This window comes from Antedon bifida, chromosome 9 (genome assembly GCF_963402885.1).
Source record: "Antedon bifida chromosome 9, ecAntBifi1.1, whole genome shotgun sequence".
Lineage (NCBI taxonomy): Eukaryota > Metazoa > Echinodermata > Crinoidea > Comatulida > Antedonidae > Antedon > Antedon bifida.
In genome coordinates this window covers 1825455-1851280 of record NC_136234.1, presented here as the reverse complement: position 1 = coordinate 1851280, position 25826 = coordinate 1825455, and the positions used below count along the sequence as shown (strand labels likewise).

The following is a 25826-nucleotide window of genomic DNA, read 5'->3' as shown; positions in this document are numbered from 1 at the left end:
TGCATATGCGCAATTTTGAGTACTCTGTATTAGTTACAAATGAAAGCCTACATTTGTTTAGCTTTCGGTTTAATGATTTAAAAAAAAAGAATTAAGTAAGTAATTATTGGTGTTTAAAGTTGCTAAAATGCTGCTTACAAAATACAATACATCAACATTATATTTGACAAAGTTGGACTATTATCCCTGATACCAGAAATTCAAAATTGTTGCCACGCCTCCAAGACTGAATTACCATACTTCAAACTTGTTTTGAAAATGTATGGTAAATAGTATATTGTTTACAATGTATCCTAATGTTTTAACCTTGATCACATCAGGGCATCAAAACATTATACATGTATATCAATATCATAATTGGTTATGATGTTATTTAGGTATGTAAATAATTCATGAAGTGTACATATAATTTAATAATTATAAAGGTAAAAAAAATTATGTTTTGATGAACAGATTCATCAGCATGCAACCAAATAGGTTCAGTTAAAATAATTGGTAAAATTCCATTGGTGCTTCCTGATTCCATTGGTGCTTCTTCCTATCCAATGGTGCTTCTTCCTGTCCATTGTGCCACCTCTGATCTATTGGCTCTTCCCCATACCATTGGTGCCACCTCTGATCTATTGGTTCTTCCCCATACCATTGGTGCCTCCCCATACCATTGGTGCCTCGTCTGGCCCAGCGGTGCTTCCCCCATTTCATTGGTGCCTCCTCTGGTCCATTCATGCTGCCTCTGCAGTCCATTGAGCCAGGCTTTTCCAGACTCACAACTTCACCCAGTGTTACAATAGTTATCAGTTTGTAATGCCTTTTTAATATTCTACACCTGTTGTAATTTTTCATTAGGATGAATTTTTAATATTTTCTACCAGCAGGTGTTTAGGAACATAAAAAAAGAATTTTAAGCTAGGCTAATGCTGCCCTTGTGACCTAGTACCACTGAGGGTAACCATGGTAGTTTCAACTGGTCTCTGATATAGAAGAGTTGTCTGTACAGTATTTCCTACCTCAGTCCCTCAGATTTTTAAATATCATTTATTTGGGGAAACTCATAAATATACATGGCTTGTAATTTTCCTTGATTGTTATTGTTAGGGTAAAAATATAAAACACCATAAAAAAGAACAAATGTCACATGGTCAACACATAACAACATAGTGCATTTAAGATACTACAAAATCCAACAGTGATATTGCTAACATAGTTTATAAAATATCTCTTTATTTTCTCTTTATATTTTAATCAATAACAAATTCTTAATAAATATAGTTGAATATTTAAATGCATTGCTTTATTTTATGTTTAAAAAGTGTTGATTGAGCTGCCTAAGGACATGTGTGATCATTAGATAACCCTAATTGATTGATAATTACTTGTAATTACTACCACTTGTAGTGAATGGTTTGCACCATGTGTGATACTGTATATGGTGTTGATAATGTCCTACAGGGCTTGTACCACTGGCTATTATTTTGTTAAGACTTAACACTATATTAGAAAGTACACCCACCATGTCTTAATTTACAGATGGCACTCGTATGTATAGAAGTTAATTTTACTAAATATACGTCACTTTTTAAAATAGGAACATTAACTAATAAAATAAAGAAATTAAAAACAAAATAAAGATAAAATAAAAAACAAGCGTAAACAGAGAAAACAGTTAGCGCTATTACTATACTATAGTAATCATTCCAAATTCAGGAGAGATGATAGTTGTTGTATTGTTGTCCACATCTGAGCACAATTCAGCCCAGTAAAGGCCAATTTACACAAACGAATTGAGCGGTAACCGTAATAAAACGGTAATAAAAATATATAATCTATGTTATTCGTTATGACCAGTTACACACAGCGCTGAGCAGACGGGTGTTTTTCGCTCAGGATAATAGATCTATTATATCATACAGATTCTGCATAGGACAAGCTACGCGGTTTTCCACTTACCGTTACTGCTCGTCAGTAAATTGGCTTTTAGGATTCAACCCACATTTACCTACTGTACCATACAAAGTGTATGTATTAGTAGTTTTATATTATGTAAATTTTTGGTTCATTTCATAGGCTGATGATGGCTATGGACCTTGGAGTGAACCAACTGCATGTACCCGCTCTTGCGGGGGCGGAGTCTATTACATGGAACGCAAGTGCATAAGGTAAGATGGGAATGGATTGTAGATAGTGGATCACTCTAGAAAAGAATTAAAATTAGATCAACTTTAGTAGTAGTAGTAGTAGGTATTCCAAAAAGGAAACTAAATCCAATGAAACTATAAAATACTGTATGTAAACATTTATACCCATGAGTGGGCCAGTGTTTATATTGTATTAAAAGGTAGCATTGTTTCCATTGAGTAGGTGTAGTAAGTATATTATTGATAGACAATACTATTAATAGTACTGTAGACTATCAAAAAGATAGAATATATTGTTTGTTAGCTATATACAAACCTGACCTAAATACGTATCAACATGGCATTATCAAGTGTCATAAGGCAAATGCTGTAATACAGTGTCACACATGCATCATATGTGATACCTGTATTATGTTAGGGTTAGTTTAAGCTTATGGCCTATGATACAAGCATCATATGTGATATATATGTTACACTGTATTACAGAATCTGCATATGATACTAGACAAATTATAGTGTTACTGCACTTTCACACTATTTTGAGCTTAACCCAATTTAAAAACATTCACCCCGCTGCGCGGCAAAGATGTTGAGAGACTGTGAAGTCAAATACAGTAGCCCAAAATTATAGATAAAGTGTAAAAAACAGTTAAACACAATAAGTGTCTGGAATATTCTCTTGCATTTATTGATTCCTATAAATTATAAGTGGATGTTTACATTGTTCTAAATGGCGTAGGAGTAGGTTTCATTTTGTAAGTCTTCTTAATACATACAGTAGATAAAGTGTCTGCAAAATATAAACAGAAATTTATATTTTATGGGTAAAAATAGTAATACAACAAATTCCAAGGAAGATCATATTTTAAATAGAAACATTTATAGTGTATTCAACTTTGTGTATTAAATGCACATTGTTTTATATGTAAATCTCTCGCAATTCAGTTTTATTTTATATATACTGCAAAGAGAAATTATGAATAAAAGCAGAATGAATGAATACCGTCTGCAAATAGTTTTTATGACTAAAAAGATCTTGTTATGTGAATATCAAAGGTAAAAAAAATTAATAATAAACTTGGGTTTTTGGTAAATGAAATGAGGTCGTTAAATATGGAGCAAAGCAAACAAATCAATGGGTTGTATGCGTCCAATAGTGCATGACATTTCACACAAATTACTCTCATCATTTAGTGTTTACACTTATTTTTATTTCCACATATTTACTGTATTACTTAAGCTGGTATCGCTCTTTTTAAAATAATTGTAAACTTTAAAATATGTTTTACAGTTAAAAAATACCAATCAAATAGTAGTAGTGTAGAATTCATACTTGTTTGTGTTACAAAAGAAAGTTTCTGAGCATGTACAGTACAGATATTGCTGTTTTATTTGTTTAATTGGTTAAGAAACTGTGGATTCAATAAAAAAAAAATTATATTGTAAGTCTGAGCTGGAAGGTTAGCATTCACTGTTGATGCTTTTGACCCTCTTCAGCACCCCACTTACACTATGACATTGTTTTGTGTGTGTGTGTGTGTTTAAATTCTTTTTGAACATTTTAAATTTTACCATCTCCTAATCTAAAGCTCCTCACCCCCAAAAGAAAACATTGTTAAATGTCTGTTAGCATTACAGTACATTCAACCATAATCCCCAGTCAATGTAAGCACTTTACAGTGAGTACAATGATTGTAGTTTAATAACCCCAGTATACACTCTATGTATTGAAATCACATTGATTTATGAATGTTAAACCACATGGAGCCTGTGATGTAATAGCAAAGATCACGTTTAGTACTGTTCTACTGTGTATGCCTTTCCTCATATTATTTATTAAGTCAAACTAATGACTTTTCTGTTTTTGTTGTATTTTATATATTGTATCTGTTCCGAGGGTCCCAAACGATCAGCAATTGCTGGATGGATCACCCTCATTAAATATGGTTCAAATAAAATAAATAAATGAAGCTTACACTATTGGCAATTAAACAGTTTTTATGATGGCGTCACTAGCCATCAGAATTGTTTTTAAGAGTTTGAAATTAATTATTTTCCACAAAAAAACTGCCCAGTGGCAAATCCAGTCTTTTGAAATTGGGGTACCCGGAGCTACCCTTTAAGGCTCTTTATTTTAGCTTGACAAAGGTAACCCATTTGAATTGTTTTATACATTCATTGTAGATGAATAACGTTATCATGTTATCTCCATTTTAGGCCTCCTTGTAACGGAGAGAACAAAACGTACCGGTCATGTAATGTCCATGATTGCCCTGCGGGTTCTACCGATATTCGTTCAATGCAATGTGCAAACTACAACGATTTTGTAGTCCAAGGAAAAAAACATCTTTGGGTTCCATACACTAACAGTAAGTACTTGCATTTTTGTATAATGAGTAGGGCTACACACGCATACACACCTAATTAAAAGACTGTATGATAAATAATATTACGCTAAAAGACTAGAGTCTTAAATAATGTTTTGTTTGTATCATATTTTTGAACTGAAAGGCCACTTTTGATGTGAAAATAGATTCTCTATAAACAAATGTATGTTAATTTACTTCGTTTCGTGTACATTAAAACTAGTTAGTGTATATTTCAATAAATTAGAGAGTCAGGTGATATTACACATCAATTAGATAGAAGCTCTCCATCAATATTTATTGTAGAATAATGTTTGTTTAATATTAATAAACTATTTATTGTCTATTAAACTTTTGACGTTTCAAAGTTGAATATCCGAATATTAACTTATCGCATGATGGGGTTTAATTAAGGATATTGTAAAACCTATTTATTTTGCATAATTATAATTTTTCAGATTTTGACTTTGTCATTTTACAAAGTCCCCAATTTTGAATTTGGTTAAGTTGTGGAAGTTATCACAACATAGATTATTTTGTAGGCATGTGCAGTACAGTATTATGCTGTGCTTATTAAAAATGTATTGTCCCCCAAAAACATGAAAAATAAAGATGAATAAAATCAGATTTTGAATAGGCAATTTTGCAGTTATTCACTTCTGTTTAAATTACATTTTTTTTCAGAAAAAATAATTTTTGTTTTTGATCCAGTTTTTGGTCAAAGTGAATAACTATTATGTGATATTAAAACGGCATATTTAACGACAAAATAATATCAATTTTTTATGTTATAAAAATAAATATTGTTAATAATCACATTTTTTCTTACACTAACAGCTCCAAATAAATGTAAAGTTGTTTGCATGCCAAAAGGAGAGCATTTTTATCAAAATTTCAACGAGAATGTGATAGATGGTACAAAGTGTTATCCTGACAATCCATACTCATTAGATATCTGTGTCAATGGAAAATGCCAGGTAAGAATGTATTCTACACCTGATATTTTATGCAAATTATTGAACACAGAACACTTAAAAAATACTGTTGTCCTTTCTTAGTGTCTGTTTCTGGTGCATAACGCAAATTAACCGTTTATTTTAAAATGGATTAAAAATAATAAAAGTCTTTTTTTTTTCAAGATACATTGTTTTATTGTCAGAGTTTATTGATTGGGAAAATATAAGTAATGTATTTTATTAATAAATATGGTGTTAAATTTAAAGTGTCTGAAAAGCCAAATGTGCTTTCTATACAACCAGATGCTAAAAAAATGGATGTCATTGTCTGCCATCTTGCGTGTGAACCCTATGTTAAAAATATGTCATAGCAATTAGTAAAGATTTTTAAAATAATTCAGGGTTAGATTGTAGTGTAATCATTGAAAAATCAACTCTTACCTAATCCCATATGTGGTTTAAAGATCTGTAAATGTTATAAATCAAAAACCCTGTTTAGTAAAGAAGGCCAGCATTTTTAGAACATTGGAAACAGTTCATTGATTTTGAATAGTAAAAAATGAAAAAAAGGTTGTAAAGGTAAAAATAGATATTGATAAACTACTACCTTTAAAATAGAACCAGACAAAGCAAACGTAGGTTTAATAATGGTTTTAACATTTTGGCCGATAGCTATTTAGGGTTCACCACTATTAAGGGGACACTTTCTTTATACTGTTAGTATTGTAGGTATTGGCCTGATTGTGACGATACGATTTGGCTTGCTCATACAACTGTGTTAAAACACCCCAATATTATACTGTACCCTGGTTAAAATAACTCTTCTAATAACCCTACTAAGTTACAAGTCAAATGAAACCAAATATGAAGCCATTTGATCAGCAAACAGAAGGACAAAAATAGGCAAAAACAAGTTGTGTAATTTTAAAAACCTGACATTGACTTGTTAGACAATAACTGCATAAGGAACCGTGTTGTCAGTACACTCTGTATTTATATCTGCAAAAGGTACCTATTGTTTTCCTTACAACTGTAACACTTGTCTTGTTATTTTAAGCCAAATATTCAAAAGCTAGGTAAATATTGCCATGTGTACTAAGTGATGGGACTTTTTTTATACCATTTAGATATTTTATTTGTTGTTGGGGTATGTGGCGACATAGACAAAAGAGGTAGAATGTAGTCTATGATTGTATTTGTAGGGTGTCCTAGATTTCTGTCGATCAAGTACTAGGTTAAAGCTATCTTTAGGCTAATAGTTTCATACTTCATACTCCAAGAAATACACTTTCCTTTACTGTCACACTCACAGTTGGACTTAAACCCTAACCTTGTTGAAAATATTTATATTTGACCTAGTAATTATTTCTTAGTGACTTTGCCACAACATTGGAGTGGTTACATAGTAAACAGCACTGACAAGAATCCTAGAGGCCATATGAACTGTTTTCAAAATGTGCCTAAAAATACAACGCAATGTTACTTATTTCGACATCCTTTCTCATTGGTTTCTTAATCAATTATATTTTCATATTTGTTAAATGTGTGGAAAATAAATATAAAACTGTTCGCTATGGATTTCTTCAAGTCCTGGCAAATGTTGGTATACGATTTTAATTATAACCCTAACCCTAATTTTTTTCTTACATGAATATGCGGCTACTAGCTGTACCAACTAGGGACCTAATGCAAACTGACAGGATTGATTTAATTGTGTCACCATGAGACTAACTAATCAAATTGATATTAGATTTCTATCAGTTGTTATCAGTACATAAACCTTCACACTATAAAAAGGGAGTTGCCATATCCGAATTACTAGTGGTACTTTATCTTGACAATTATCATACTTGTCTTCCGATCACAAAATCTACTTATTAATATAAAAAGTTCCCTTCATCATACAGTACATTCTTATATTAATAATCACATACCAAAATTGTAAGTCTTTTCTATGTTAGCAAGTACACATTCCATCTATTTTATTTCAACTATGTATATATGTCATATATATGTATTTCCATATATAAATCCAAAGGCAAATTACTGAAAAAATGACAATGCTGTGGTATCAGTGTATTTCCATATATATATATATTCCTATACAGTACATCATTATTATATAGTATTTTATACATTAAGACATACTTTTTGGACCCATTCTTCATTATATAGCATAAACCAGTATACAGCGTTTGTTCCGTTTGATAAGGTATTTTAGTGTTTGCCTTTAGCAATGTAATTCCAACAAATCTAAATCTATCAACAAGTTTTATCCAAACAAAATAAATCAATTTGGATTATTATCCCTCGGCACAACCCATAATACCTTGGCGGTCATAAATGAAACAAATTAAGTGAAAATATGGAGTTGTACGATGTTTTCAATGTCAGACGCTGTTAACTCGGTAGGCAGCTAAAAGCATGCCCTCTGGCTGGTACAAGCGTCACACTGTGAGAAAGCAACCCACTATAGTTTATCCAATTAACTTTGAAATCATTTAATATTTTACGATTTATTAACAAAACATTCTTAAAAGTTTTTGTAATTTACGAATTCATTTTAAACTCAACAATATCAAAAGTAATGGGAAAGGTGCACATCAAATCCAGTAATGTGTTAAATGAGAAATTTCTCTGTCTACACTATCAAACTAGTTTGACCAAAACAAATGTGATGCACCAAAATGTGGTAGTGATATGCCCAAATATGGTTGTGATATGACATCATCATGTCCATATATGGGCACATCACATTTTGTTGTCACATAAAGTTTGATAGTGAAGACAGAGTTTTACAAACGTCCTGTAGGTTGGTAGAGAGGGCTAATACCACAGAATGAGCATGCTGTGTTAGGGAGGCAAGTGCACAGTGAACTTAACAATGCCAGCCTAAAGAGCATGTTTGCTTTTCTGGTTTTCCTTGGTTATAGCACAAATGCAGTACAAATTTTACTTGACATTCTATGCAAATTTGGAATACAGTAGATGACTTATAGTCCATTTTTGAACGGTCAAAAAAGATAGAATTCCGGACCTCTAAGTCTAAATCCCCAACCCCCCATTTCCCATATCCTACTACTAGCTCCGCCTTTTTCCATGTATCCAGTTTTATAGTAAAATAAATATACATATTATTTTTATCAATGAATTATGATTTAATTATACAAATTGAATCCAGAGGGAGAACATCTGGATTTAAAACCACAACACCTTGTAGACACATGGTTTTTTTTTCTCTATGTTGAAAAAATATTAAATCATTATTAGATATTACCAGATGGGACATGCTTAATGTATGCAATCCCAGGGTTTTCTTTCATATAGTAATTACTTTGAATGCCTCTAGGTTATAGACTGCAGCCATACTATTTGTAATAATTCCATTAATAGTTAGTATAGTCAAAATTATTGTTGGTTGACTTGTAAGTTTTTTTGAACAATTATGTTATTTATACCTGGGAGCCCTTTGGTGATAGGCGAGGTTAAAATCTTTTCACTTTTCGTCGACATGCCCATGTGGAAAATATCCTATTTTAGACCATCTTAAGCTCTGTCTACACTATCAAACTTTATGTGACAAACAAATGTGATCTGCCCATATATGGACATGATGATCACTACCATATTTGGTTATATCACTACCATATTTGGGTACATCACAATTTTGTTGTCAAACTAGTTTGTAGTATAGACACAGCTTTAGCTATCCTCTCCCATCCTAAACTTGTAGGCTTCTTAGGTATTTCTACAAGAACATTTAGAGGGTTGAAATGCCTTTTGAAAAGAAATTACCAAGAAGAGCCACCCAGCACAATTTCCCATGCCAATTATAGTACAGTACCAACTTTTGTTTTTGCATTCATAGATGACAGCAATTTTTCCAGGAAATAGTTTAATTTTGGCGTAACAATAATTCATGCTTTATTTGTTTCTAAAACAAAACTGATTACATCATCTTGATTGTTTGTTACTTTTTATATTGTTTTGAGAATGCCGGCAAATTTGTCATTACGAATTGTCGTATGTTTCTATTTTGACAAGGTTCCAATGTTAAAATGTACACATGTAACTGACATATTACTTACCAATAATAAAATCACTTTCTAACCTTGGAACAATAGATTGGAAATATTTGAAATGTGATTTTGGCTTGGGGAATAAAAAGTACAGTTTATAAATTATAACTTGAAAGTGTAATTGTTTCGTGCCTCGCTGAATTTCAATTTCTGATATTTGTCGGTTTTCCTGACGCAATGCACAAGGATGTAGACTTGTTCTTATTAAATTTGTCACACTTTATTTACTCTAATTTCATTGTTGTCATGTAGTTTTGCGCTTTATAAATCTTATTATCTTATCTTATCATCTTATCTTATTATCTTATCTTATTATCTTATCTTAGTAGTGCCTTTGTTCATGAACTACACATTCAATCAAATATACATGGAAAGAAAATCATACACTTGAGGCACTTATCCAGTTTAAATATTTGTAAAGAATTGAATAAACATTATGATGTAAATTTTTTTATTAAAAAAATAAAATTTTTTTTACCATATTTAATGAGGGTGATCCATCCAGCAATTGCTAATCATTAGGGACCCTCAGAGGTTCAAAAGACAAACATATACACAAGATGCTCTACATAAACAAAGTCTTATTACAAGTCTTTGGGAGTGGAGTTCTAATTTTGTCCTTAGAAAAAATCCTGACATTTGACAGGACTTGAACCCAGGACCCTTGGAGTGATCACCATTAAACCACCAAGCCACAACTCCACTATTAAATAAATATTTGAATTTATAAAACATTAATAAATAAGAGAGTGTACAAATTGGATAGGTATCCCTCCAATTAAAGACCACTTTCGTGACCCAGGATTTAGTAGTGTTTAGTAGCTGTAGTCTCTAATTAGAATACCTCTAACTAAAGACCGGTCTTAAATTACACTACTTAGAGGGAAATTAAATGAATTTTCAGATGGGTGTAAAAATAGAGATGGTTAAGGCACAGTAAGTGAGAGTACGTCTATTGTCCATCAGGATACAAACATTATTTGACTTAAAGGATTCTTTTATTTTAAATGATAATTGAAATTGACCTTTTTAATAATAATGTGAAGATTGCAATTATACTTCCATGGAAACATTCAATTAGAAATGAAATAAATAACCAATAAAACAAATTAGTTGACTCTATTATTTATAATAATGTACAAATTATACAGCATATTGATCCCGATGTGATTTCTTGTGTTTTGTTATTCTTTTATTTGACTTGACATGTATGACACTGCAGGCGTTAACTTTTCTCTTTACGTTGTTTGCGTTTTAGAAAGTCGGCTGCGACCGCATGCTGGGTTCTAATCAGGTGGAGGACATGTGCCACGTTTGTGGTGGCGATAACAGCACCTGTCAATTCGTGGAGGGCGTATTTGGGTCAGAAAAGGAGTTGCCATATGGTGAGTAAATAAACAAACAAACCTTTTTATTAGAGAACTGAAACACTGTGACATTAAAGATGTATTATCCCCCAAAACATGAATAAAATCATTTTTTGTAGTTTTGATAAAGTTATTTACTTTTGCCAAAAAAAAAAAAATTAAAAAAAAAAGAAAGATTAAATCAAAACCCACTGACTTCTGGTTGACTATTTTTTAACTTTAATTAAATTACCCTTTCATGATCCGCTAAATATTTTTTCAAAAATAAATAAGTACTACTATTAAAATTGCATATTCAACAAAATGTTTTAACATTGTTTTTCAGGGGGACAATATTATCTTTTTATAACATGATAATAATAAACATAAATTTAGTTATACTTTTTGGAAAAACTAAACTGGTTATTAAAAATATCCTTTTCTAAAAGTGTCCTTAAAATTGTCATATCTCACAAAAAAACTTGACAAACGTCAAACCAACAAGTTATACTTTTTGGAAAAACTAAACTGGTTATTAAAAATACCCTTTTCTAAAAGTGTGTCCTTAAAATTTTCATATCTCACAAAAAACTTGACAAAAGTCAAACCAACAAGTTATACTTTTTGGAAAAACTAAACTGGGTATTAAAAATACCCTTTTCTAAAAATGTGTCCTTAAAATTGTCATATCTCACAAAAAACTTGACAAAAGTCCCAAATTTATAGGAAATGCATTCTGAAGGTTAAGTGAACTAACAATTATTTTCAAGTTAACACATTTAACAGTTGAATTGTATCAGGTTTTATTGCATTGTAAATTACATATGAGGTTAGAATAATTGATGATATGTAAACCTGTTATAGGTAGTTGTCTCTTGTGTCAAGAAACAAGGTCAATATTTAAAGGTGATATGGATAGGAAGGGATTCAGGTGAACTAGTCCCTCACCTAAATATAGGAAGCCATTGTATAGTGTACATGTATGTAAAATTGCATGTCCATACAGTTGACTCTCCCAATCCACACAGTCTCTGATAACAGGAATACTCTTCTAAAACAAGACTTTTTTGAGGCCCAAAAGGTCCAATTCTTGTTTACCATTAAAACACATTTGGAATACCAGAATTGAGACATTAGGCTAGAAGAAGACTGTCCAGTATTAGGAGAGTTGAGTTCTGCCAATGGTGCTCTCTCTCTTTAAGTAAATTCCATTGAAAGTTCACTGCTATGGAATGTGATATTTGTATTGGCAATAATGGTACATGTGCCTTAATGAATATCAGTAATAATTTATCTTTCATAATGTCTATAACTTGCTTAGATCAAATTCCTAGCAAGTTTGAGATGCTAGGCTGTAAAACTCATTAAAAGCAAAGATGTATAGGGTCCAAATGATCCAACTGGTTCCCTACAAAACTGTACATTTCAATGGGTCTGTTTCTGCTGCATAGCGCCGAATAAACCGATTATTTCAAAATGTAATTTTTATATTGACTGCATTTCTGCTCAATTTTTGCTGAAAAATAACCATTTAAATCAGTGGGTGGTCGTTAACAAAAATCGTTAGAATTACCCAAAATGCAATTGGTCGTGGCGGTTAATTCAAACGTTACTGCAGTGTGTAGTTGACTCAAGGTCAGCAGCTGTGTTGCAGCTAAAAGTTGCCCAGCAATAACCGTGTTCTAACACCGAGATGAATGGGTGCTTTTAATCAGGGTTTTTTGCGCTGCCTTTTAACAGGTTACCACAAAATTGTCTTGTTTTTGCTCCCAAGAAAGAGTTAATTTATTCACACCGTTTTTAATCGGTTATTTTGCGCTTTCTTTTAACCGGTTACCACAAAATTGTCCTGTTTTTGCTCCCATGAAAGAGTTAATTTATTCACACCGTTTTTAACCGGTTATTTTTATGAAGCAGAAACAGGACCAAAGTTTTCATGATTGGAATTATAAAGTTTTTATTTGTTTAGTATTTGATTTATTTATTTAAATGTTCATGATTCACAGGGTATAACGACATGTTTACAATTAAGGCTGGTACCACAAACATACTAGTAAAAGCTGAAGTTCCAAATGGAAATTATCTAGGTTAGTATCAATCAAGATAATATTATTATGAGTTTATAATTTATTGTTTGAAGGTTTGCATGGCGAAATTAAATGTTGATATAAAGTTTGCAGTACACCATGTATATTAGTTCTGAAAAGAACTGTTGAGTTTCTCGATGTTTCGTTCAATATGCTTTGATTCTCACTCCTGAGGACGATCAAAGCATATCGAAACGTCGAGAAACTCAACAGTTCTTTTCAGACCTAATATACGTGGTGTACCGCAAACTTTATATCAACAAGTTTATAATTATTGTTTCTTAAATTAATAATAGCATTTATATACAGTTTGAATAGTAAATAGTACATTACATCATGATTATTAATTAATATAAATTCATGATTACATTAACAATAAAAGGTTTTATGTAAATTCATTTTTGGTGGTGTGTAAGTGGGTCATTTGAGTGACCATTAAAAGAAACTTTAAAATCAAAACTTTCAATTAATAAATTAATATAAATTCATTATTACATTAACAAGAAAAGGTTTTATGTAAATTCATTTTTTGTGGTGTGTAATTGGGTCATTTGAGTGACCATTAAAAGAAACTTTAAAATGAAAACTTTCAATAGTGCCTCAAGGGCTTTATAAATCTATCACTAAATACACAATGATTATTATCTCCTCAAACAAATTCCAATACATTTTGGTGCCAAGTGTTATAATGCCCAAAAGTTAACCAAACCAAGGACTTACTCTGAATAACTGGCATTCTTATTATGGGATATTAGGGTATGTTCACACAGCGTAAGCCTGACGTGGCTTACTCAAGGCGTTTCCTAGCCCTATGCCGTACATTTGAACAACACCTTTAAAATGTGGTGTTTTTTCACCCAGGTGTAAAAATATATTTTAATAGCATTATGATGAATAAATTGATAAAATTAATTAATAAGACGTGAAGGTTTTAATTGCTTTTAAATTATTTGATATCTTATTTCGTCTGAATGAGATTTAATAATAATATAAAAATATGCTTTGTTAAAAATTATGATAAAAGAAATGATGAAATTGATTAATGACATTATAAATTGTTGATTTTGTTCAATAGAAAACAAATTAGCACGTATCTTAAAAAATTCTTATGTTAAAATAACTCAAGTATAAACAGTGGTGGATCCACCTTTATGAAATATTGGTGGACCTAGAACCTAGAGCACTATATTTACCAAAATACCTATGAAAGTTTCCTTACAACTTTTAACCACTTTCAATTATGATTTCTCACTTTACAAATTTCCTTTTAATTGTTTCACCATAAATCTGTTACCAAGTTGAACACTAAAATACACTGACTCCTTAAAAGTATCATAAACACATCAATAGTTCATAAATTATAAAGGACCAACACATATGTAATGCTATTAATAGAATTTCTTGTTTATTTGTTCTTTTTTAGCCTTAAGGAATTCATACGGTACATATTATTTGAATGGTGACTATAGGATTGGGCAGAACGACGTCTTTGATGCAGCAGGTGCCATGTGGGACTATGGCCAGCATCCAGATACAGGTGCTGAGTACCTAACATCCATGGGCCCCCTCTCGGAACCAGTGGTAGTGGTTGTGAGTACAAATTTAATTCAATCTTTGATATAATTTTAATCTTTAATAGATTGAATTCAATCCTTAATATATTTAATTTAATCTTTGGTAGATTTAATTTAATCCTTAATAGATTAAATTTAATATTTGGTAGACTTAATTCAATCGTTTAATAGATTTAATTTAATCTTTGGTAGATTTAATTTAATCCTTAATAGATTAAATTTAATAGTTGGTAGATTTAATTCAATCTTTAAACGATTTAATCTAATCTTTAATAGATTTAATTCAATCTTTGATAGATTTAATTAAATCTATAATTATTGTTGTGAATTATAAACTAGCACAGTGAAGAAAGAAATATTGTTTTCCAGAATTTAATTCTTTATACATGAAACACTGGTACTGGTAGTTTAAAAGTTGTCCAAGATGACTGTGTACTACAGGATCAAACTATGTGCATATGCTTACATATCTGTACCCTTAAGGCATTTGCAGACTATTTATTGTACAATACTTTTACAATAAAATGAAATTTATATACACCAAGCTCTCATAATTTTGATACAGTACTGGGAAAGTTTACAGTGTATTTGCCCAACATGTTAACATCATTGTTGTACTTATCAATGAAAACTGGGTTTATTACCTTGGCCATTTCTGTATTATTTAGTTTTTTGTTAAGCCCATATGAATGATAAATGTTTACCAGGTCACAGTCTAATTTTTCTCCTGGGAAAGTGAATTTACTACCATTTCCGTGTTGTATAATGTAATTTGTTTTATGTGATGTACAGTAATTTAAAGGACGACACAGCACACTTTATGTGCGTTAGTTCCGCCTCAATGCAGGTACATTGTGATAAAAATTGGGGATGCAATGTAAGGATGTATACACAATACAGGAAATTTGACCAATCACAAGCAATGGACTATCCAAAATGTTGCTTGTGATTGGTCAAATTACTTACATTGCGCGTAGGTTCTTGCATCCTAGAAGAAACTAGCCTTAAATCATATAAAATACACTGAAATGCAAAGCATACTTTAGTAACTCTTAGAAAAGAGGAACAATACATTAAACACATCTGTATTAGTATATATATATACATCTATATACCTTGTCCAGCTGTTCCAGGAATTTGATGGAGGTAAAGGGTTGTCGATTCCTCATGGCAATGATTTCAGAATGTTAGAGTAGTGTGTTTTATACATTTTCAGTATACAATCAATTAATTAAAGGATCAGGATGAATGGAAGTCTTTGATATAACACACAGGTAATAGTTCAAACTCTTTCAACCCTCTTTATCAGCATCAAAGTTCATCACAATATGAAAATACCAATCCAATCAGTAGGCCTACAAAGCGTGGTCTAGTGGTACACTTTCCATGCTCTGCTGTCTACATTATCAAACTTTAGGTTACAAAAAATGTGATGTGCCCATATATGGACACGATGATGTCATAACACTACCATATTTGGGCACATCACGCTAGTTTGATAGTGTAGATAGCGTTAGAGCTTGGTTGTATGTTCAAATCAATCTAGAAGGACATTTTTAAAGTCCAGAACCTTTTCTTATGGTGGCCCTTCTAGAATCCAAAATGGCATTTAAAAAAAACCCAAGAATGAAAACCACATAAAAACAACTTCCTTTACAAGGCTATATAGTATTTAATCGTATAATTATATTATCACCAATTTATATTGGTTTTATTATACATGGATGTTCCAATTGTTTCCATGTATTGTGTGAAAGATCTTACTTTCCTACTTGTCAAATCCTAATGGCACAACCTGTTGATAAAATAAGGTTTATGGCCCGAAGTACAGGAAAACCTTTGATAAATGTTATTATATATAATGTATATCTTAGGATGTGGTAGGTGGTGAGAATTAAGTATTGTTTCAATTCACTTTCACTGTGTTTTTTTAGTCATCATTTGTTTTGATTTTGTCTGTATTGTTCCAGACAAATAGTGAGAGGAGATTTTGTATTTTTGTCCCTAAATATACTACCCTGTAATGTCCGATTAGACGAATTGAATTTAAATCAACTGAATCAAGTGAATACTTCATGCTTTTTAAATTATTATAAAGATCAGGGACAGATTCAGGTTGTAGCGGTAGATCCACACACTCCTACTTCTGACAGCTAAAAAATGATTACATTATCAACTACATATTTGATATCTATTTCTGATTGACTAGACTATCAATATTACGTTTGTTCAATAAATCCTGAATTTTTCACTGTAGATTTGCCTACAATATTGATTGTTTATTTTTTTTACTACTTTCAAAACAGTTAGAAGTTTGGCTTATCTTAAACTGCCATTCATATGCTGGTTTTCAATTCAATTGCTGAAATAATAGTGAAAACAAAGGCATGTTGAGTTACCTAAGGACTTTTAACACCTTGTTTGATGCCCTCAAATAACATGATTTACAAGAATAACAAATCTTCAAAGAGTGGTATAACCCTCTAGGATGCTTTAAAAACTTTTTGTTGCCAGTAATGAAACCCTGTGAGTTTTTTTAAAATAAAAAGTACAGATAAAAAGATATTGATAAGGTTAAGTGTTATCAACCCCATCGATAGTTTCAAGTGTTAGTTATATATGAAATAGATCATGAATACAAACACTAAAACACGATCTAACATGAACTTAAGAAACTACACACTCCTGCACAAATACAACATTTTAAAATCTTTTGAATGCTTTAATACAGACATGCAATAGCCCAAATCATTCATTTTACTTCCCCCCCCCCCCCCCACATCCCTTCTTTCCCTCCCCTAACTAAAATTGGCCAATGTTTGAAATGGATATAAGCTTACATTTTTATTAATTAGTTATCCGCTTAGTAGCGGATAACTCCTTGTAACTGTATGAAATCATCTTTTTTTTCTGTATTATTCTTTCTTTCTGTCAATTTTGTGTCTCGCGTATCTCAAAAACTTGTAAACAAAACATTTTATAACTTTGTCAACATGTGGGCATTCACGTGAAATTGTGCACCTCCTATTGTGAATGACGTCAGAATTGCGCAACGTGATTTACGCGCGTTTTAACGAATTTCGCGTATTTAACATAGGTCGAAAACCATATAGCAATTTAAATTGAAACTTAACAAAAGTTTAATTTAAATCTTGCGCTAACTGACTGTGGAAAAAAAATGGCATGTTTCACACGAAGTTACGCGCGCACGGGCGTTTAAAATTTAAAAATGCGAAAAATCAATTTCTAATCAACTTTCTACGAGTTTCATGTCATTTTGAGCATGTCAAAAATTCCCACGCGCGCGCATATTTTTACTCGCACGGTGCGCACGTAGCGTTGAAAATAAAAATTTTTCGCGTGATTCATGTTTTCCAGCCTTTTCTAGTAATTTTACCAACTTTTGAACAATTTTGACCTAAAATTACGTCGTACGGGCACATCCAATTGGATAATTTACGTGCGTTTTTGATGAAAAAGTTCAAAAATTTGTCAAAATTCGTCAAAATTATGCCTTTTTTTAAACATTCATAGATTCTAAACTACAAGATGAACTTTTTTTTAATTATATATTCTGGAAGTTGATGAGTTGTAGATAGGGAATCATGCATTAATATGGCTAATCGGACATTATAACGTCATCGTATGGCCACGCGAATATAAAATATAGGATTTTTATATCTTTCGTCATAGCGCATCACATTTAATAGAGCGCATCTCCACTTATCCATTTTTTATTTTCACCCCGATTTTGATATTTTCTTGGTGAATGAACTATCTTTCGCATGAGTTAAAAATATTTTAATTTTTATGACGTCATCATGTCTAAAAATGTAAATAACGTGGGTCAACTATTTTCATCTTTACAGTAACTTTCAATCTGTTATAGCTCGTCAGAATAAAACGTAATAATCATGATTAAAACGTTTTCTGGAAGCTATTGAATTGTAGATACGAATTCATGTAAACATTTTGCCAATCGGATGTTGTGACGTCATCATATGGCCAGTTGAATAAAAAAAGTCGTATTTTCATATTTTGCGTAATAGTTCATCACATTAAAAAGGGTGCGCATCTATATTTTACGTATTCAAATTTCTTCTACACGTTTATATGTTGTTCCTGAGATAATTTCCTTCTGAAATTGCTATCTAAGTGTTTCATTTTGATACCGTCGCCATGTTAAAAATTGGAATAAATGGCGGGTCCCGTAATTTCACCTATTCTACACTGTATGTAATATGTATACAGATTATACTGTTTGCATGTATATACTACTGTATATGACACAAAATTGACAGAATTCAGCACTAACAGCATATCATATTCTTCAGTTCTTGTCATAATGCCATAATCTTTATCTGTGTGCAATATTCCAACGTATGACGTGCACGTGGCGTTTGTCGTGGTGCGGATAACTAACTCGTCAATGTGACGAGTTTCATGTCTAGTTATTTATGTTATGTTATGTTGTTATGTTCTCTTGAAATATTTTTGACAGTAGTTTGACTAACTAGTTCTGGTTTAATCCCAGGCCTACTAATATTTCCTCCTCCCTTTCCTACTCCTCCTCCATCTGCCTCTTGCTTTTGCCCCTTCTACTCCTCCTCTCTCTGCCTCTACCCTTCTCTCCTCCTTCATCCTTTTCCCTCCTATCTCAATATCCTCCCTTCCCTCCTTCCCCTTTCCTCCTTTCCTTTCCCTCCCCTCGCACTCCCCTTAACACCTCATGCAAAACGTGAACCAATGCTGTGATTCAAGAGGGCTGGCTTAAATACACAAGTACATAACGGTAATACTACTAGGCTACAATACTTGTAATGGTAAATCTAATTTAACATGACACTCATAGGATATTGTAGGAGTAATACTATTCACAGTTGGCTCTATTCCCAGTAGTGTTTCTCCTATGGGGAACTTATTCAAACAATCTAATTCCTTGTCCCAGTAGGGCCTATACTTGAGCCATTTAGCAAATACTGTTCTTGCTCTATGATAACATGATTATTTTAAGGTCCATGAAGCGGTCATGTTTTTATTTTTATTCATTGGTTTTTGTTCAATGCCTTTCAATTTGTCCTATGTTTGTTTAACTTATATAGACATAGGGGGTAGTATTGGTGGAAAACAATAACATTTATTGATGTGGAAAAAAAAGAGTTATGAATGAAAAAGTTTAGGAGGTTGTTTTTTTTAGCTAGAGGTAGTAAAGTTTACAAGGAATGTTTGGTTAAGCCAGGGGTAGTACAGTTTTACGAATAACCGCTTTGATTGACATATAATCAACATTTAATTTGTCAATACTGTAGTTGTAGTTAATTTGATTTAATATAATATAATACTAGCTTGTGTTGTTATATTTTCCTATAGATCTTATACTCTCATTCCCCGTCCTTCAGAAGAGATGAAAAGCTGTTGGTCCTTTATATAAAACAATGTGTACATAAACAAACAATATTGATTCCTTTGTAATATGCAAATTAAATTAGGGCCCATTATGTAAACACCTTCATGGCTAAAGTATCCCCTTTATAAAAAAGGGATTGGTCTTACCTTAAACCATAATTATATTCCCTAATTCCTTTCACAGAAAAGTGTCCACTTAATAAGGGTGTTTTCTGAATAAGCACCAGTGTGATATTTTCTTTTTTAAACCTTTGGATGATGAATGTAGTCGTCTTTTTTACAGAAATGTCATGATAATCATTATTGACGTTATTTGTATCAGAATTTTCTTGTGAGGGTTCCAAATTACTTATCAGCAACAAGTTTGACAAGTGCGTAGTTGTTGAATCTGTCGTCATCTCGCATTACCATGATTTAATTCAAAAATATATTTGTTAGAGTTTTCCCTCGATGGTTATTATGAATTGCAAACCATATTAAAACATGAGATTGCGGCATTTCTATTATTCCATCATTCTTCACATCACTCCGATAACGATTTCAGATGTTATCGACAACAATTGTAGTTTTGGATTAAATCAATTTTTAAAATTTTATATGATTCAACGTTCTGAACATTTGGTATTTGTTAATTTTTCAAACAAAGATGTTAATCTATAAACTTTGTGCAAACTCATGTTCACTTTTCAGAGCAAAATTACTGTATGTTCATATTCATTCATATAATTATATCTACATGATAAGCTTTGAGGGAGTGGAGACGGGAGTGGAGAAAAAGGAAATAGGTGCATTTTTAGTTTTAACAAATTCTATAAACTTGACGATTTGTTTTTCTAGAAAACACATTTAGCAGCAATCATGCACAATAGTCAGAAATAAAAATTGGAACGTTTTTGGTAATGTAAATGGAAATCAAAGAAAAACGATGATATCTCTTGATATGGTCCAATTCAACATGATTTCGTGTCATGGCCTACTTCTACTAGAAGAAACTATTTGACCCAATTCTCTTGTGTTAATATTTGTCAAACTACAGTTTGGATTTTTATGAAATAATATTTCATGGGTGTACCAAATTCCTGACATTACATATTTTATTTTGTAAATATTTGTCAAAATACCATGTTTATAAAACAGTGTGATGTCATCACTTTGCGTGCCCAACTGAGCATAAATTGTTATTTTTATGCTATTTAATCAAGTTTTGGATTTTCATTTCTAAATTTTTAATTTGCTGCAGATTTCAAATTCTTTCTGCATGAAATTAAGAATCAGAATCTTGTTTCCATTTATTGATTGTTATATATAAATCCAAATGTATCAGTGGCTGGATTTTAATGGAGATACAAATTAAAATAAGCAATAAAACTAAAGTAAAACAGCCAGAAAAATTCGCAGAGCTTTCGGGAAACACAACCCTTCATCAGTACAAGTGAGAGTACTAAGATAGAGAAAATGAAGCAATCAAGCCTAATATATTAATATATATATTTTTTTTCAATAGCTAATAACAATGAATGAGAATCAAGGCATAACATACAGCTACTATGTACCTGTGGGAATGGGAACTGTGGAGACATACTCATGGACTACAACCTCATTTAGCCAATGCTCAAAGGACTGTGGAGGAGGTAAGATAAGGGACAGGAGGTAAGGTAAGGGGAAGGAGGTAAGATAAGGGGCAGGAGGTAAGATAAGGGGCAGGGGGGTAAGATAAGGGGCAGGAGGTAAGATAAGGAGCAGGAGGTAAGATAAGGGGCAGGAGGTAAGATAAGTCAAGTCAAGTAAATTTATTGTCATTTGTAAACATAAAAAAAACATTTACATTGAAACGAATTTGAACGGTTTCGGCTAACAGCAAATAAATTGAACTTAAACTATGTGGTGAAACTATGTGGTGAAACTATCCCCTGCCGGACACGGTATCCCAGTATTTCTAGAACTGTTTTCGGGGTTGGTAAAAAACTAAACTCGCCGGACACCATTCCAGTATTTCAAGGTTTCGGGGTTGGTAAAAAACTAAACTCTGCTGGACACCATTCCGGTATTTCAAGGTTTTGGGGACAGGAGGCAACAGGTACATCTTTTTTCCAGTAGTGCCAGGACAAGAACTTTGAGAAATTCATCCACATGATAAGGACAAGTGGGCCTGTAAAATATGGACAAGCAGGCCTAAGATGTTTGCTTATGTTCAATTGGTTATGATATATGTCACTTATTAATAGACAGATATATAGATAGATAGATATTGTTTAAAACCGTTCAGTACAATTCTGGTCGTTTTGATATCCTGTGTGTATTGATGTGTGCAATAGCAAAAATGTGTATCTCAACAAAACTATCTTTCTCTAAAGATAGATCATGTGTGTGTCATTTCTACTATTGTAGACATGCCATGCTTGTAAAATGATCAAGTACATTATTTTTGACAGGTACTAGAGAAAGAACTGCATCTTGTAATCGCAACGAAGACCAAGTACGAGTACAAGACTACATGTGCGACAAAGACAAGCGACCATCGACTATCGAAAACTGTAACACCGAACCCTGTCCTCCTCGCTGGATCAAAGGTCAATGGACCTCATGCTCTAAATCTTGTGGAGAAGGGCTAGAATACAGAGTTGTGCATTGTGAACAAGAAATGCCAGACGGTACACATGAAGCTGTATCGATGGATTTCTGTGAAACTGTTTTAGGTGAACAACCCGAGGTTATGCGTGATTGTTTAGTTAGGGAGTGTCCTTATTGGAATTCTGGACCATGGTCAGGGGTAAGTAGGAATTGATATTAACAATTGGACATTGAAGAAATGATTGACCATTGAATAGATGTCACTTAAAGCTGCTTAGATTCATCACTTGTACTGCTTGCATAAGACTGTGAGCAATTTGAGAAGTAGAACTAAAAACAGACCAGGAGAATATTAAAGCCTAATAATAATTGATGTACTACACTATAGTATAACACTTTTGAGAATCAGCAGATTGTATCAAAGCGCTTAGAAAAAAAAGGAGATTTTTTGACCATTAATATCGCACAAATTTATGAACTGTCGTCACTAACAAGCCTTCATTGTTGTTTAGTGTTCTCTGACTTGTGGTGACGGGGTTCAAGTCCGAGAAGTGGTCTGTCAAATTGATAGTCATACCACGTCATCCAGTTACTGCGATTATACGACAAAACCAGATACTCGTAAGCGTTGCGATTTGGGGCCATGTGATGGCGTGGACTGGATGATGGAGGAATGGTCTAGGGTAAGTGTAAATGCAAAATATAAGAAATTAAAATAAAAAATGTGGAATGCAATGGTTAAAATTAAATAGGACAAACGCCTATCCTGCTTAAAGTTCAATATAATATTAAATGGTTTACAGACCAATAGGCCCATAAAATTACATAAACATCCTCAATTTCGGCTTATAGACCATTTGATAGGCTTATTTCCCACTTCCCTTAATACCTAATAATCGGGATCGTTAACTAACAGCATTCCCAACTTTCACCTTAATACGACCTCCGAATACCATCGTATTCCACAAAATGTTTATAAAGAAAAATCTGGCCTTGGAATTATCAAATACCTATTTGCTTTATATTACAGTACCATGTAATTTATTAACGAATTGTTTTCTGTGTTTGAAAGGGGAATTATAATTTAACTATAATACCTGTTATGTTTGTATTCATTTACAAGCCGACGTTGACGTATATCATTGTTTTCATAGTTGGCTTTCAAAATTAATGGGGTTTTATGGCCTTGTAAATTAGTCTTAGTGTTTATTTGTTATAAGTATTATTATGCAAAATTATATATTATTATATTAAACAGTTCAACTTTAAAGATCAAGTAGATAAGGCCCTTTGAGGTATTTTAGCACATTTTGAATACTAAAATCCCAAATACCAATAACTACAATTATGCCTTGAGCACTTTGGCTTTAAATATTATTTAAAGGTTTGCATAGCGAATGAACGCCAAACAAAGTCAAGTTTGCAGTCAGTACACCATGTGTTACTAAAAGAAATAAAGTTGAGAATTTCTTGGCATTTTAGGATTTATGCTACAACCGTTTTCTGCAGTACTTGATGTTTGTCCTGGTCTGACGTAATTGTGTAGTTTACATGCATTGAGAACACTTGCAAACAAGTAATTCTTAGGTGGGACTTAAACCCACGACCTCCAGATCACTAGCCTGGCGTTCATACCTCTAAACCACTGAGCTAGATTCAAACCCAAGTCTCTAGTATGGACTTATTGTACTCAGTATGGACTTATACCAGGAATCAACTTATGTTTATAGTCGAGGTGATATTTGTATAATTTTAAATATTAAGACCAATAATTAAGTTTTGCCTTTGAAAAATAAAAAAAATTAATATATTTCCTTTTTTTCTTACATCATGCAGTGCTCAGAAGATTGTGGAGATGGAGTGAAATCAAGATCCATTCATTGTATGAGCCAAACTGGCCAATTATACCCAGAATCCTTCTGCTTCTCAAACCGTAAACCTATCATTACGCGGACATGCTCTCGCAGTCCTTGTGAATATAAATGGATGACTACCGAATGGAGCAAGGTAAGTTTTTACTTTTTCACTGAACACAAAGGATGATGGTGGGCATTGACAACCTTATATTTCATTAATTGCTTTCCTTTTTTTGACTCCACAGTGTACCAGACCGTGTGGCTCAGGAGTGAAGACAAGGCACGTTGTATGTAGCCGATACACCCCTAATGGCGATTGGTTGATTGTGGAAAACTCGCACTGTGATGCAAAGTCACAGCCCTTAGATTATGACAGCTGCAATAAGAAGGAGTGCACATCAGGCACCTGGCTAACAGGTCCCTGGGCAAAAGTATGAAGAGATTGAGATTGTTATATTTTAGGCTTGGAAAATATATAAATTACTTTTTGGGTCCCTGGGAAGAATTTTATTACTTTTTAGATCCATTACATGGTAAAATTTAGATTACTTTTTGCTACCTGAGAAGTTTAGATTACTTTTTAGGTCCCTGGGAAAATTTAGATTACTCTTTAGGTCCCTGGGAATTTTCAATTAATCTTTAGGTCCCTGGAAAAATTAGATTTTAAATACATACACCTGTAGACTACCAATATCTTGGTTGATGTTTGTAATGTGTAATTTTATAAACATTGTGATTTTGTTTTAGTGCTCATGTGAAACAAATTCAAAGGTGCGGATTTTAATGTGTCTGATCGACGGTGAAGCCGTTGCCATGGAAGATTGCAATCAAAACAAACGCCCTAATAAGGAACAAGAATGCACTCCCAATGATTGTGAAAGTAAGAAATTCATATCCAGTCAAAAAGTATCAACAGAAATTTTAAATTAATTTTGTTTTTTCGTTGGAATGAACTTTAGTGTTAATATTATAATATTAGTGATTGGTCAGATGTTAATTACTCAACTCTCTGACGCAAAGCTACTCCACTTGAACTCGAATCTTACCCCTAGCCATCAGCGCAAGCTCAGTGGTCTAGAGGTATGAATGCCAGGCTGGTGATCTCGAGATAGTGGATTCGAGTCCCACCCGAGAATTACTTTCAAATTTTTTCCCAAGTATTCTCAAATGTACTTAGTATAAAGTACAAATTACGTCAGAGTAGGGCAAAACATCTGACCAATTACTCAACTTCCTGATGCAAAGCTACTCCACAGTAGTTAAATACAATTATAATAGTAGTGTTTACAGATTCATTTATTTTACCATCATTATTGTTTTTAGAATTTTTAAATTTTTACTAACTCTATTATATTTATATTTCTTTTATGCTTTCAATTTTGGCACCACCTGTAACCAGTTAAAAATATTGCAAGTATGAAAATAAATTGTAAAGCTCTGTCTACACTAT

At 32.4% G+C, this 25826-nt stretch overlaps 1 protein-coding gene across 1 annotated transcript in view; it reads left to right on the top strand.

Annotated features, from left to right (window-relative positions):
* The window catches only part of LOC144851401 (papilin-like), a 44836-nt gene that overhangs the window by 1044 nt on the left and 17966 nt on the right, over nt 1-25826 (top strand). The window contains exons 3-14 of the mRNA XM_078708829.1: nt 2065-2156; nt 4353-4504; nt 5339-5478; nt 10795-10921; nt 12889-12969; nt 14393-14559; nt 21454-21580; nt 22382-22719; nt 23033-23203; nt 24357-24527; nt 24622-24807; nt 25124-25256. Coding sequence (XP_078564955.1) covers nt 2065-2156; nt 4353-4504; nt 5339-5478; nt 10795-10921; nt 12889-12969; nt 14393-14559; nt 21454-21580; nt 22382-22719; nt 23033-23203; nt 24357-24527; nt 24622-24807; nt 25124-25256 — 1885 coding nt within the window. The remainder of the gene's footprint in view (nt 1-2064; nt 2157-4352; nt 4505-5338; nt 5479-10794; nt 10922-12888; nt 12970-14392; nt 14560-21453; nt 21581-22381; nt 22720-23032; nt 23204-24356; nt 24528-24621; nt 24808-25123; nt 25257-25826) is intronic.